General features: G+C 39.1%; 1 protein-coding gene across 1 annotated transcript; it reads right to left on the minus strand.

Moving 5' to 3' along the window:
• Positions 1-864: 864 nt before the first annotated feature.
• On the minus strand, positions 865-12827 carry slc22a5 (solute carrier family 22 member 5; the record flags this gene model as incomplete). Its single annotated transcript, XM_080041105.1, has 10 exons — positions 865-1149; positions 1771-1906; positions 2382-2564; positions 4769-4983; positions 5199-5287; positions 5708-5834; positions 5979-6150; positions 6290-6444; positions 12236-12339; positions 12438-12827. The coding sequence occupies 10 exons, from the start codon at positions 12825-12827 to the stop codon at positions 1089-1091; spliced, it is 1632 nt and encodes a 543-aa protein (XP_079897231.1). The 3' UTR covers positions 865-1088.
• Positions 12828-15543: the final 2716 nt, after the last annotated feature.

Genomic DNA, 15543 nt, shown 5'->3' on the forward strand with positions numbered 1-15543 from the left:
TGTGAAAAATGAAATACAAAATAAAGACAAGAAGGAAGTCAAGCAGATACTTAATTAATTCCAAGAGGCAAATGAGAAAAAAATGTCAACTGCTTCACAACCTGCATTTGAGCACTGTGAGCTGAACAACTGAGTTCAAGTGCTCACCCACACTGAGAGTTTCAGTTACACACAGCGCAGTAAAAAGAAGAAGGAAAATCACATCATTAACTTACTGACAATTCTGTTGGGCAACAAAAGGCTTTTAAATATATACATTAAGCACTTGACATGATGTTCTATACCCAACGCAAGTTATAAAAATGTAGTACATATAATGCATTACATCATACATGATGTTACGCAACACAATTGCGGTTAACTAATCCTTGTTCAAAGGAGATAATAATTTTCAAGCAAAGGTAAAATATTAATAGAGTTGTCTTTTGAAGACAGACTGATTAAAGATGGCGTCATTAGGATTGTATTATGGCCCTTAATACACTACCAAAGAGGATCAAAGTACTGTTGGACAACAGGGCATGAGGAGTTTTATACGATTCTGCCTCTCACAGTCTTATATCAAGGAACCTGGTATGCTCTTAAAATAGACAGATGATCTCGTCATCACGAGTCCCAGCAACAACCGTCAACCCTGTATTTATTAATAGTTGTTTTCCTCTTTTACCAGTGAAACCCAACCTTTAAAACTGCTTGCTCCGAGTTATCATGTTTTCCATGCATAAATTCGCCCTGAGGTGTACTCTCATAAGGTAAAAGATTAAATAACTTAAGTTGTGGATTCTTATGTTCATATTTTATATTTATGTGTTGTGTTACAAAAAACATAAAGACAAATCATACACTCAATTTCACACACAGATTTTAAGATCTAAACAGTCTCTTTTTCTTAACATTCCTAAAAAATATTGTTGATTAAGCAAGAGTCAACTGAGTAAAAAAATAAAGAGTTTTTGAAAAAAAATTGGAAGAAAAAAAGGTTCTCAGTCGTAGACCTTTGGATCTAATGCACATTTTGGAATTTATTTTTCAGATTTCAGTTTAAGCAAGAGAGACATCTCTTCTTTTTCTGTCGGTCTGTCTGTGAATCAAGACTTGACCCTTGCTCCATTTTCTCCATAACTCTTCTTTTTTGGTCCATTGCACAACCTGTAATTACAAAGAAAAACCAAGTTTAAAATAGCTTCTTGTCTTTCAGTGACATGGAAATCGTTTATTTTTGTTTAAAACTAAGCATTTACATATTTTTGAATTCTCTATTTTTGAAAATAGTTGTAGCCTACTATGCAGCCAAATGAGCATTATCAATTAATTATGTCAACCAGTCTAGACCATTTTCCAGATGATGATTGCATCATTTAAGTGACCAAGTTAAAGGCCTACTTCACCGGTTGGAATATGAAGGTGTATTGAACTTGGAGATCCTATTTAGTATAAATGTGCAAAAAATAATTTTAATCGGATCATCTTAGCCTGAGAAAAGGCAGAAAGAGTGTTTTATGGTCTCACTGTCTAACCCTACAGTTTCCTTCTTGTGACATCACAGTAAGGGTTAGGATTAACAGGACAGCTGGGCCAAGGGAAGACTAAGGGGAGACTGAGGGAAGTAAAACCTCATTCATTATATTATAATAGTGATTTTATAATGATAGAACGCTGGTTCCGTATGGGTGAAGTATTCCTTTAAGGCTTTTACCTTATCTTATCACATGTTTTCTAACTCAAGCTTTATGATCACCATTTATGCAGTCACATGGGAGATACACCTACCCCTGACATTCTTGCATCTGCTCCACTGTTTCAGGAAGGTCTCTATTGAGGGTCTCCGGAAGAAAAATGTTCACCACCGAGGAGGCAATTGTGAGACTTCCCATTAGAATATAAGGCAAAACCTTATTATAAGTACCTGTCAATAACAAAGGAGCAAAATGTAACGTTAAAAAACATTTGCCATATCTATAGATATGTACGGAAGAATATGAAAGAAAGTTTAATTTAAGTTAAGTTAAATTATGCATTCCGAGAATAAAGTAGAAATTTCGAGAATAAAGACAAAATACAGAGTATTAGGGCCACGGGAGAAAAACAAATGAGAGGAGGAAGTTTTTTTCATAATGCTCTTATACACACAAACAATTCAATTTCGAGAATAAAGACGAAACAGAACGGCAGTAAAGGGAAAAGTTAAGGGAAACCTAACTGACAGCATGGAGCGACGGATCCTCGTTTTTTTTCCGACTTCATTCTCAAATGCATTATATAAAAAAACGTCCTACTCTAATTTTTTCTCTTTCCCTTGGCCATCACACTCTTCCATATATATCAATATGCATATCAACTTTTTTCCTTCCAGTAAATATGAGGTATAATTGTATACACACCTAAATAGATGACATAAGGAGCTGTGATACTGCCAATGCGGGCAGCAGAGGAGCACATTCCCATGCCGACGTTCCTGACCACAGTGGGGTAAATCTCGGCAGTGTAGATGTAGACGATGCTGAAGGCCATAGTGAAGCCAAACTTCCCAGTCATTTCCAGGACCAGAGCAATATACTGAAGGGCTGGGGGGAGAGAGAAAGAGAATTAATTCCTCCTATTTAGTAAAATGCCTTATATTCTGCCCTACTGTCTGTCAAGGCAAGGAATCAAATGAACCACTTATGTTATATATGAATTCTGTGCAACCCTGCAGCACAGTGCATTTACTTTAAAATGACTTCATCAGTGAAGAAAATTCAATGCAATCAAATTCCTCACTATTTAAAGACCTACTTCACCGGTGGAAATATGAAGGTGTATTGAACTCTAAGATCCTATGTAGTATAAATGAGCAAACATTTTAGAAATCGGTTCATCCTAGCCTGAGAAAAGGCAGAAAGAGTGTTTTATGGTCTCACTGTCTAACCCTACATTTTACCCTGTGTGACATCACACAGGGTAAAATGTAGAGTTAATATTAACAGGACAGCTGGGCCAAGGGAAGACTGAGGGAAGACTGAGGGAAGAAAAACCTCATTCATTATATTATAATAGTGATTTTATAATGATAGAACGCCGGTTCCGTATGGGTGAAGTATTCCTTTAACTATTTAGCTTGCACACATGCACAACATACAGTCTACGGTGCAAATCCAAATCACATGTAAAATCTACTTCTTGGAGGCAAGAGTGTGACTCGGAGAAAGAAAGAGAAACGGTTATCTATTACTGAACAAGGGTCACAAATGCATTTTTAAAAGGTATAGTACAAAGCCATAAAGAAAGCATGGTGGTTTTGATTACTGAATGCAAATTGCTGCAAAGACAATGTACCCCTTACTTCTGAAGAAGGTGCTTTCAGTCTTATAAACCTAATTACAAATACGTCAACAACAGACATGTCACTGTCATTCTGATTTATGTATTATAATATGCAATATGAATGTTCTCTCTTTTGTGCTATTAGCCTAGGGCCATGCAGGTGTTTCAGCTGCCAAACCAGTCTCCGACTCTGTATAATCCACTGACCTCACTGTGAACACTCTTTTTCTGCAACAGTGTTTTAAGTCTCAGCATACTCCCTGATAGTCAGAAGAAAAATATCCAAACATGTGCAAATACCACATCAGAAAACAAAACAAAACATCTTGGTATAACTAGAGATAAATGGGAAAATGTTTTTTTTTGTAATTTAGGTGAACTCACTCCCGTAATCATTGATTTACACTGGATTTGGTTGTTCATCAATATGCAACGAACATAATAGGTAATCTATTTTAGCTACTTAATTACCTAAATGTCATGCTGCCCTGTAAATGACATACTCACTACTGCAGCATAATAAAGAAAAAGATAAGTGTCGAGATATATAAAGTGATAATGATTGTTCTCTTTGTAACTTGAAGGCTTATCACGATATAACAAAATAAAGAGCAAACACATTAAAACATGATAGAAACTGAGCACGTTTATACGTTATGGTTTTGTAAAAACATTACAATTGTGAAGGACAAGTATCCGGGTTGTGGCCCATGCTTTTACCTGTTTCCTTGCCAAACGGCAGGTTCCCCTCCAGTCAAGACAGAACGTTTTAACAATTTAAGTTATCAGGTGATAAGCTCATATCTCGTTATAATAGGATATCTATCTCATTGTACCAAGATATAATGAGACCAATAATCTCATGATAATGTGATATCTTGTTATAATGTGGTGCTGATCTATTTTTTATTTCCCTACGGACATCAATACGCTGTGTGAAGGAAGTTCTTTTAAGGTTGGAGGTCAGGTCAGGTGGAAGAATATTTCAGGAGACTTGGATGAATTATTAAGCAATATTTATTACAGATTTGGCCAAGGAGAACCGGACTGCAACTTGTGTGACGTGCACTTCAATTCTGACAGACACATCCTGAGCGCTGCCTTACACCTCCCTGGCTCGGGCACCAAGCGTACCAATGTTGTGGTTCAGAGCCGAACACAGTGAACCATAACATTCTGGAGTAGATGGAGATGAGACATTATCTATATAGCTGACCTAAGTGTCTCCTAACAGCACAAGGCTGACATAGAGTCTGTGAGACAGACACATAAGATAGGCATATATGAACTATTAATCTTTACCATTAATATTACAACTAAAGACCCAAAATTCCCTCACACGCTGCAGTAATGTGGTGAGCAATTCCTGCCCAAAAGTGATTTAGCTGTGTGTTTGTGTGTGTCTGTGCCTGTGTGTGTGTGTTGGATAGGTTGTTGCACTGTATTTTTTTCATTTATGACTTACTATCAGGAATGAACTGAATAAGAAGAAGTACTCCTCCTCCGATGACGAGGAAGGTGGACAGAAGCGCTCTTCTTGGGCATTTCCTCAGCAGCAGAGTAGAAACCACATAGGCAGGGACCTCGCAGGCAGCTGACAGAAAACAGTTCATGAAGGGGTCGCCGCTCAGGTTGGAGGTGTTCAAGGACAATCCAAAATACCCAATGTTTATTGCCATCCTGAAAAGATAAGGGAAACTAGCATTAATGGCACATCATCATCATTATTTTACTATCAAATCCTTTTGATACATTCATTCTGTTTTGTCAATGTTAATCATCTGGCTCACTCATGTCATGCATACAAGTGCAGATAGCTGCCTTCGATTAACAAAGGGTTGTAATGTATGAATGATCAGCATGCCAGAAGGAGGGAAAAAAAAAAAAATTCTTACCACAAAACGAGACACATCAGCGTGATGCTTCTCATGTTCTTGGATTTCAGAACATCAAGCATGGTGTACCCCCTGATGGAAGGTGTTGCCTGTGGATGAAACCAATGCGAACAAGAGAATTCATGTGATTGATTGTCCAGACTTGTACACCGAATATTTCAAATATGTTGTAAACAGATTCAATGTTGGCTTTGGTGAAGGAACAACTAGTGCAGACTTGAAAGGGTTCAGGAAATGGGATTGCATATGCCATCTCTTTTTTATTTCAGAAGTGTGTTTAATCCTAGTACAAACCAACGAGTCAAAAATATATTTAGAATAAAACGGCAAGAAACAGAAAACAGAAGAACAGTATTTGGCTGGAACAGTGATTTAAAGTACGGGAAAATTTCATTTTTACTGTTTTTTGTGTGTAATAAAATAATAGATTTCTACCAACAGGTCTAAAAGGGCTACATAAGTCAAATTTCCGAAATAATACAATGATTTCGTATGTATAAAAAACTTACCGCACACTGTTTGAAAATAACCTCTGGAGCCTCAACTTCATTTTTTCTTGCAGCGTCTCTCACTATGACCTCGGCCTCCTCCACTCGTCCCTGTGTAATCAGCCAACGAGGAGACTCTGGGATGAACCTGCACAAGGCCACAAGCACTTTAAATCTACTGTGAAAGTTAAAACTACATATGTTATCATATTAGTTCAACCATGGATGATAACTATGGAACAATTAAACAATTACAACTACACAAAATCAGTAGGTGTTGTGGGGAACGTACCACCACAGTGGAATGTAGACCACAGAAGTCATGGAGAGAACGGCCAGAAGAGTCCTCCATTCTCTGATGCCATATGCAATCCATGGTAGTGTCATGTACCCAATGCAATAGAAAAGAAAGGCCCCAAGTGTTGTGAAGATCACTCGCATCGTTTTACTTAACACCTCCGTTCCTGTCAAAATGGAAATAAAATGGAAATGTTGTGCAACAAACAAGACATTTAAAAAAAAGTTTAAAATTTGTTTTTATGCAGGCGACGATAAGAATATCTAAAACATAGGACAACAGCTGTTATCAAATCAAATGCTTACCTAATACAAATGCAGAAATGTAGAGGGAGATCTGGGAAGCTCCAACAAAGAGAAACATGACACAGAACATCCTCCATGATTGAGAGAAGGACTGAAGCAGGACCGAGACGCACTGGGCCGCAAGAGAGATGAAAATAACTTTCTTCCTCCCAAACCTAAATGGAAAATAATTGTACATCACTGATAATGCTTCGCAAACACAGTGTATTTAGAAAATACAATGACATTGACATGTTCATGATTGCTTGTTCCCATTTTGTACAAAAAAACACAAAATGGAGAAAATGTTGCAGATATTGTGTATTAAAGTAAAGAGTTTTTATATACAATTAATGACAAGGGACACTGATTTAACATGAAATCAAGATACTGCAGGATTTCCCACACATTAGTTCACAATTAACCTACAATAGTGCCACATAGGTCTATTCATTTCGAATTTTACAATGATTTGAATCGGAAAAAATACGCCATGCACTCTCACTGTATTTCTCTCAACGGTGGACTATGCAGCAATAGTCAGACAGCGACAAACCAGGAAATTCACAATTTAGAAACAACAGCCGGCAAATTCGTGAAGTGCATGCGGAAGGAAAAAGGCGAGACGCGCAACTATACAGTAGCGGACCTGTGGTACGGAGGAGATGGTGCGAAGCGCCACATATAGGCCTACTCTAGTAACACATTAACCCAAACGTGACACCAACAGTAACTTTCAGTGCATCGTAAACCCAAAGCAACTGGAGGAAAAGGAACTTAACCGTCCTGTTATGTTCCGGGTCAAATTGACCCGTTTTGAAGTTTGAAGATCTAGAAAAAATATTTAAAAGTATTTTTTCAGTTTGAAACTTCTTCTGCTTGCCTTAATTAGGGTAATCAACATATAATATGAAAATAGTTCATCTCACATATTTGCAACTACCCCGTGCATGTTTATATCACAAAGATACTGTTTGGGTCATTTTGACCCGGCAGTAAAACTGGTGAAAGGGTGTCATAAATGTCAGACTATTTCTTTCTTTACAACTGTGAGACATATTTCACCCAAATCACACACACACACACACACACACACACACACACACACACACACACACACACACACACACACACACACACACACACACACACACACACACACACACACACACACAGATGCAAGTGTTGTGACTTTTGACGGTAACCATTATGTTCTCGCGGGAACACTCCACCCATATTCAGTGGACACTCAACAGGGTAGGGGCAAAACATAAAAAAGATTATCTGCATGGGAGTCCTACCAACATTACACACTTTACAAAATGAGCAGCAGAAGCAAAAGGATGACAGTCCAGGAGGCTTTGGAAGTCATCATTGATCATGCCAGTGAAATAGAGGAGGATGTATCTTGAGCTAAATTCTGATTCTAATGACTCTGATTTTGAACCTGATGAGGGAATTGCTATTCCTATTCCTCCAAGCAAGACATTCATGTCAAACAATGGTGAAATACAGTGGTCTGGTCTTCATCCCCAAATATGCGTCAGGCAAAACTGTCTGCAGAAAACACAATAAAGACAGTGCCAGGGCCCACTAGGATGGCAGTGACTCGTGTGACTGACATCAAGTCAGCTTTTGAGCTGGTCATGCCAGATTCAATACAGAAAATCATTCTGGAAATGCCTAATGTAGAAGGGAGGTGTGTTTTAATGGGAGAAGCGGAAGGAGCTGGACAAAACACATTTAGATGCGTATTTGGGGCTCCTTATCCTGACTGGGGTCTACTGTATATGTCGAATTATGAATTGACAGCCAGTCAGTGGGATGCAGAGACAGGCAGGGCTATATTTCAAGCCCCAATGTCTCTTGAAACTTTTCACATTTTCTCCAGAGTAATCAGATGTGATAATCGAGAGACAAGGGCTGGTATATGGGAGAGAGACAAGCTGGCAGCTGTTGAGACAGTGTTGGAAAGGCCGCTTCCCTCATGCACCCGCACTCGCCGTGCCCGCGCTGATATTACTTTTGGACATTCCATGCGCACAGAGGCGCAGAGAGTTCAGCGGAGGAGTAGTGTCTGTTTGTGTGCGTTATTGACCAAAACGTGAGTTTGACCATTGTAAACGGCACATAATATGTTTTAAGTTAAGCCTACCGTGACTTGTATATTTCTTAAGCTTAATGAGTGTTTAAAGTGAGTTTATTGTTTGTCACGGCCCGTGTTAAGCTAATTGTTATGTAGAAAACGGCGATTTTGCCCACTTCATTATCCTAATTTATGCATCCTTAGTTGAAGTTACTAGTCTGGTGTCACACTATTATATGTAAGCCCCTGATATTAATGTTATTTCGCTACATATTTCGGCGGTCTTTTGTGTGTGAATTCGCGGGTCGTTTATAGTGTGTGAATTCGCGGGTCGTTTATAGTGTAACGGTCACGTTAATGAGCCATTAAGCCCTTTGTTCTATATGTTTCCCGCCTTTGACCACTTAACACTGGTTTGTGTTTCACCATTGTAACACTGTGTTAGTGAAAGAGTATATTTGTTTAGCCTACCTGTAGTAATGCACAGGCAATACTGTTATTCCTTTTATCATATTTGTGAACATACTGTATAGCCTGTATTATTCGATATTAATGCAAGTGTGGTTTCTTGTCTATTTCCTTTTCAGACCACACACTCTGTTACTTATGCAGACCTAGTCTGGCATGACCACTTCCGCCAGCGTCTATTCGCTTGCGTCGAAAAGCTACGCTGCCCTGACACAGCCCCCTCCTTTTCCGGTTGCTGGCTTTCCCCTATTGTGATCCCCCTCAAATTCGGAAACAATTCGCTCACAGTCAACCCGTGTGCTTATGTGCAGCGCTCTCTCTCACACACACACACAGGGTGTGGGAAGTCACATTATTGTAGACAGAAATAAAGTGTGGCGATACTTCGGCGGTCCGGGACGCATCCTAGCTTAGCCTAGCTGTCCAACTTCATTGTACAACTACCCCCGGGCAGAAATACCCTCATAAACTCTGGAAAATGAAGCGTGGGGGTTTGAATTGAGCACCGGACCTTATAACCAGCTAGATTAAGATCCGCCGTTCCCTTTCTTTGGTGAATTAGGGACTAAGCAGCGGTGTTTTAGCGACGGGGAAAGATTCCAACGGCTTCCACTATCACCTAGCAACTTACGGCTACTTGCTGCAGTTGGTGTAGCGCTCACAACGTCAAAACCCTGTTCTGCCTGTAAACAGACAGACTACGGCTCTGACTACAGCGATAGGAGGTGGTGACATAAGTTCTCGAATGCTATAAATTCTACTCGACCGCCGTAGCCGTCCTCTCAACCGCCGATGATAATGTTACCAGAGATAACACTACGTGGCAAGTTAACTCCGGTTAAGTTATCCCGTGAGCTCCTCGGGGGCTAAAGTGTATGGTGTCTTGACATGCTGGTTAGAAAGCAACACACTATGTATATTCCTTTTGTCTTTAATAGTTTTTGTGTGGCGTTTGCGGGTTTAGCCATTTCTCTGACAGTCTCTGGGCGTGAAGACGTTCCATCAAAATAAGTCCCCCCCCGGCACTATTTTGCAGGACACCGCTGCTGCTTCCCGGGGTTAGCCCCGCCCTAGATGATTGTGATTGGTTTAAACAAATACAAACAGGCTAGCCCAGTTTCCCCCGGTTTCCCCACCCGAATAGACGGCTCTAAACAGAGTGCTTCCAGACCATACTACTTGCTGTAGTTTGGTCTGGCTTTGCGAGACTAATGCAGACCTAACCCCAAAGCCTAAGTTAATTAACCTGTGCATTGCTGTGCTGTGTTGTAAACCACCACAGTCTGCTATTAAAGCCCATGACTGCATCCTATACTCTACTGTGTGTTCTTACTGACACCCCAGGAAGACACTCTGCTCTAAATAGCCTTATACAGTCCACCCATTCAACAGACACTGTGGGACAAGTGGGTAGAGCAACTTCCACTACTCTATAATCCAGGCACATTATGCATTATTCTTCTTCTCTGGGGCTCCTCCAACAGGCTTTTCAGTGTAAACCTGCATGTTCAATGCATAGCTGGTGTTTGCATCACATGCTGCCTGGATTTTTATCCCATATTTAGCTGGTTTGGAAGGCATGTATTGCCTTAATGGGCAGCGACCTCTGAATGCCACATTTCATACACTGTGATATTAGGGCCTGGGTTATAGAGTAATGTTGGTCTTTCAAAAGTAATAAAGTGATGAAACATTAAAAAAGTTTGAACATGTATTTTTTAAATGAAAAACGAGTGAATTATCCTAATTGGGCCATTCCTTGTTAGAGGTAAGGAACACTAAATTGCACTAAATACTGATAGAATAGTTAGTAATGGAATTGGTAATGACATGTTCACACTGCTTGTTGGGATTGTTTTTGGTTTAGGACATCTTTTGGATAATAAACATGAGGATAACACCATTGCTGTTCCTGACAAATGAACATAACAGGAGGGTTAATAAATATGTTTTCATAGAAATATAACAAATATAAATGTGTCTATACTTTCTAAACATAGCTTTACTAAGATCATTAAACCCTTACAGCTATTAAGGTACCTTTTGTAAAGCTCACTAGCATTTCTCCAAAATGCCATCAAATGGTTGTCTTTGATTTACTCTTAGTGACTCCTTGCTTTTCATAGATTTAGGAGCTAGTTTTAGCGCTTAAATACTTTGTGAATTACACTTATCTTAAAAAGTTAGGAGTCCTAAAATTAGGAGTGAAACGGCCCTTATTTTTGAGAGTCACTCCTAAATCAGCACGTTAGGACCTACTCTTAGCCTTAAAATGTTTTGTGAATACGGTCCCAGGTATCTGTCAGTGGTCTGTTCACACCATAGGGTCCACACACCACTGCACTGGTAATAACCACTAGGGGTGCTAAAGCTATTGGCACTGAACAGTCAATGAACATGGTCCCTAACACAGGGACCACTGTGCATGGAATTTATTGTAGGTCCGACAAAAATATCATAATTAGGTGTACAACAAGATCCCAGTTGGCAAAACTCTTATCTAAACTTGGAAATCTTAGTAAAGTCAACAAACGTAGAAAAAGTTGAGAAAATTCAAAAATCTGGTTGCATCATGTTGCCTTGATAACTTGCGTTTCTCTCAACTTTTGTTTTTGTTGCAGTGTATTCAATAGATTTTTGGATGGTTTTGGAATGATGATGTTTATGCCACTCCTCATCACAACATTTAACATGCATTGTTTTATTTGTATTATTCCCTATCAAGACTCATTGAAAAGTTGCCTGAATGGGGATATATTAACACAAAGGGGGAATCTTCCAACTGTATATTAACTTTACATTGTTAGTCTTTAAACTTTTTGAACAATGATCAAACATTTGTAAAACTGTAAACCCCATGACCCCCTCTTACTTAACCACAGTATTCACAGCTGCAAAAGAGTGTGTTCCACACTGCTGTCTGCCCCCCCCACCTGCTTTTTTTAGCTATCTGTCAGGGCCGGACTCCTAACACAACTAACATCAAATAAACAATCTCCTTAAGCCTCAATGATCCTGTGTCAGAAAAACTGCAGTACTAACATAAGTCACTACTTCTCACATCCGCTTGGTACTTCGATCGAGCTAATTTGCATCTAGTTTGGAGGTCATCGTTAGTAGTAGATGGTGCTGTTGTCATTTTAATAACAGCTCAATACTGCCACATTCAATGCAGTGTTATATGTGACCAATGTGGAAAATAAAGTAATTAAAAAAATTCAATATCCTTTTCCTATTTTTAATTTATTTATAATCAAAATGTCCCAATGTTCATCAACATTTCATTAATGAAAAAAATCTTCGATAAAATAACACGTCTACAGTATTTAGTTGCAGTACACAAAGTGCATTAATGGTCCATATTGGACATGAGTGTGGTTTGGAGAATTTCATGGTAAGTAAGGTTGAAATACCTGTCAGAAAGCTGGCCTGAGATCAGGGACCCAACAAGGTATCCCACAAAGAGAGTGGAGGATGCGAAGGGAACTTTCCACTTGTTGTCACAAACAAGGTCCCACTGTGCAAAAGATGTCAATTACACAAACGTCTCCAACACAGAAAGTTTAACAAAAAAAGTAAACTTTCTAGATTTTATATTTCCACATTCATACTGACCTCAGTGACTATGTTAGATTGATAGATGTCTTTGCTGTAGAACCATCCATCCAAACATCCCTCCTGCTCCAGGTCAGTGACGTTGAGGTCCCTTCCAGGAACATACCCTTCGGTTGAGAGATTCCTCACTACATCCAGCCTGTATCTGCTGCACTGGCTCTGCACCTCCTCACCATCCACTACTGTAAAGGGAATGATGGCTTTTCTCCATTGCTCAGTTAAGTTCCCGTCTGGAATGAGACAGTGGTGCTTCGGAGCTGCCCCGACAAAGACAATGTAGAGTCCGTTGAATCCAGTTGAGATAAAAACTGTGTTCAGGAGGAAGAATGTGGTCCAGTAAAAAGGGCCAGTCTCTCCAAGGAATGCAGTGTCTTCATCATAGTGACCCATTCTTTATATATATATAAAAAAATTAAAATATCCCAGCTGCAGAGGGAGAAGTAAAGTCCTCTGAAATTCTTCAGGGAATGAGACGTGGTATCCCTGTTAAAGTCCTCAGCTTAGTACCGTGGTTGAGCTCTCTGTGGGGCAGAGAGAGCTGGACCCTTGGTGGGACGGACTGACAATTGTAACTCTCCAGTATTAAACCTCCTTTTCAAGGGGATAACTTTTTCCAAGTGACGGTTCACGAGGAGACAGAGCACCCAATTTATCTGAGATTGGTGAATGAGAGACCTCTCCACTCACTGACTTGATTTGATTTTAATTTACTGAAAGGAGAATAATCAAGACTATTTAGAGTGGCCCCAATGTCCACCCAGCCCCCGCACTGCTGTGGTCAGTGAGGCATTTTGCTCCAAACAGCATTCCACACTTTTAAATACCCCAAAGAGGCACACGTGCCTGTACTCTAAATGGTCCTTAGTGGCATTAGGACTAGCGTTGGACTATTTTAAAGCCACACTGCGTGCCTTCGTGTGAAGATCAGCAGAAATTATAGCAATCCTGTACGGCTTTGAATTACATAATAAATATGTTTATTTAACTACATTTAGAATAAACTTGTTGAATGGCTTGATCACAAAAAATAAATAAACATACAATTACCCTTAGTGCTATTGTAACACATTTTTTGTGTTTTTGCAACAAAAAAAATATTGCATGTTAATGGTGTACAATAGTATTCACTGTATTTACAGACTTTTTTGTTCTACTGTGCTACACCTTCCGTTAATGCAAGCATTCCCCCTCAGGCCACAGAATGACACTATTAATCAGCATCATCAGTGGTTGCTAAAGATAACCAGGAATTATTCCAACAAAGGGAGGCATATGTCAATTCCCTGTTTGCAAGTCTGTGATGTTTTGTTTCCCCACAAGATGGTGATTAAGGACATGGATGTATGACAAGATTAGGTCACTGGTGGTCTTTGATCAGTGTAGATGCCTTACGGCTTTCATTAACAACTAATACAAATCCAACAGATGACAAAATCTAGTTGCACCAAAGTATGAAAGATTCAGGCTTTGTAATGTAAAATAATACAGAAGATGCTCACATTTTCCAGTAGGTTTTGATATTTGAATAAGTTAGTTACTGCATTCTAAAACCATGTTTATTCTAAGTGGATGATGAGCTTAAATAATTTAGTCTAACAAAGTTAGGATAATCACGTGACAAATCCAACAGCAGTTTACGTCCTCAAAACGGCATGTGTCCAATTCCTGATTAAAGAAGGATAGACTATACAAAAAGAAGCATTTTACATGCATTTTATACAAAATGTTCCACCATGTGCAAAATAGTTTTTCATGTTAAATGAGCCCCATAACACAGTATCTTACAGATATAGCTGATGGTGAAGTTGTTGTATTTACAACTGCCATCTGTCTATTTATGTACTTCTTTATCTATCTACTTCTTTTTATCTAAGTTGTTGATAATGTTATTCTTGTCTAATATCACCGAAGGATTTTTGGGGTAAAATGTCCCAGTAGGTTATCTGCTTGTTTAATTTCCTTTGGAAACAGTTGAATAGACAGCTCATCCCTCAGCTTCACCACACATTTTTTAAACGAGCCTATACAATAATTATCTTTCTCACAGCTTGTAAAAATGTAAAATTGCCATTTACACCAGATTTGAGACTGACAGTGGAACAGGTCAGGGTTCACACAGTTGGTAATGGCTTAAATGACTGGGAGTGCCTTCCCTGCACGAGACAAGCAAGAAGACCCCAGGACATGGCTCACGTTGTTGCTTGTGTGTGTGTGTTTTAACTCTGATTACAATATTTTTACACACTAAAAATCTCTGGGTTAAAAATTATCCCAGTTTGGTTAACCAATGCAATACAGAGTTAACTTCACCCAGAACCAATGATCCGTTTTGAACTTAGTGTTTGGGTTATTTTTGACATTACAGTCTAAATTTATAACCCAGCAATGTTTTGGTGTATTATTACTATTTAGAAATGTCAGATAATGATTGAGTAAACAGCTAGATTATGTGTGAGATCAATCATTTGAGTAAGTGGGGAAGCATACTGTTTGTACTTTGCAGAGGAACATAAGCCAACGTTTGTTTGTGCAGCTGCTCGACCCCTAGAGGCCAACAGATTAACACAGGCAACAAGTTCCAACAGTATATACAGTAAACTTCAGTGAGTTTTGGTTCATTCGCATACAAGACAAGCACTGGAAGACTTAATATTTTCCTTCGAATGTGGGACTCATCACAAAGACTTGGATGCAAAGATTCATAACTTATACAGCATTTTCCCCATTTCCGGTCGTTGTGCTATGCTAAGCTAATCGGCTGTTTACTATTACCTATCCTAATATTTCCTGGAAAAACATCAATCGATAATAAATCAACAATCAGTTCACACAGATATATCGTTCTTCTTCAGTATTCACTAGGTTTATTAACTGATTGCACCAGGGAGGGGGACATGGTCTCAAAATTTGCATTTATTATTTGATTATTTCTGCACATGACAATAAATCCTTTGAAATCCTTTGGTGGTATTGAAATAAATAACACACACAAATCAACAAAATTATTCACACAAAACTGAAAAAGGCAACGCTCTACATGAATAAGCAAACCAACCTGCCCTCCAAACTTTTTGGCCTACGTTTAGTTGCAACATTTAGGCTTAGT

This window comes from Ammodytes marinus (genome assembly GCF_949987685.1).
Source record: "Ammodytes marinus genome assembly, chromosome: 14".
Taxonomy (NCBI): Eukaryota; Metazoa; Chordata; class Actinopteri; order Uranoscopiformes; family Ammodytidae; genus Ammodytes; species Ammodytes marinus.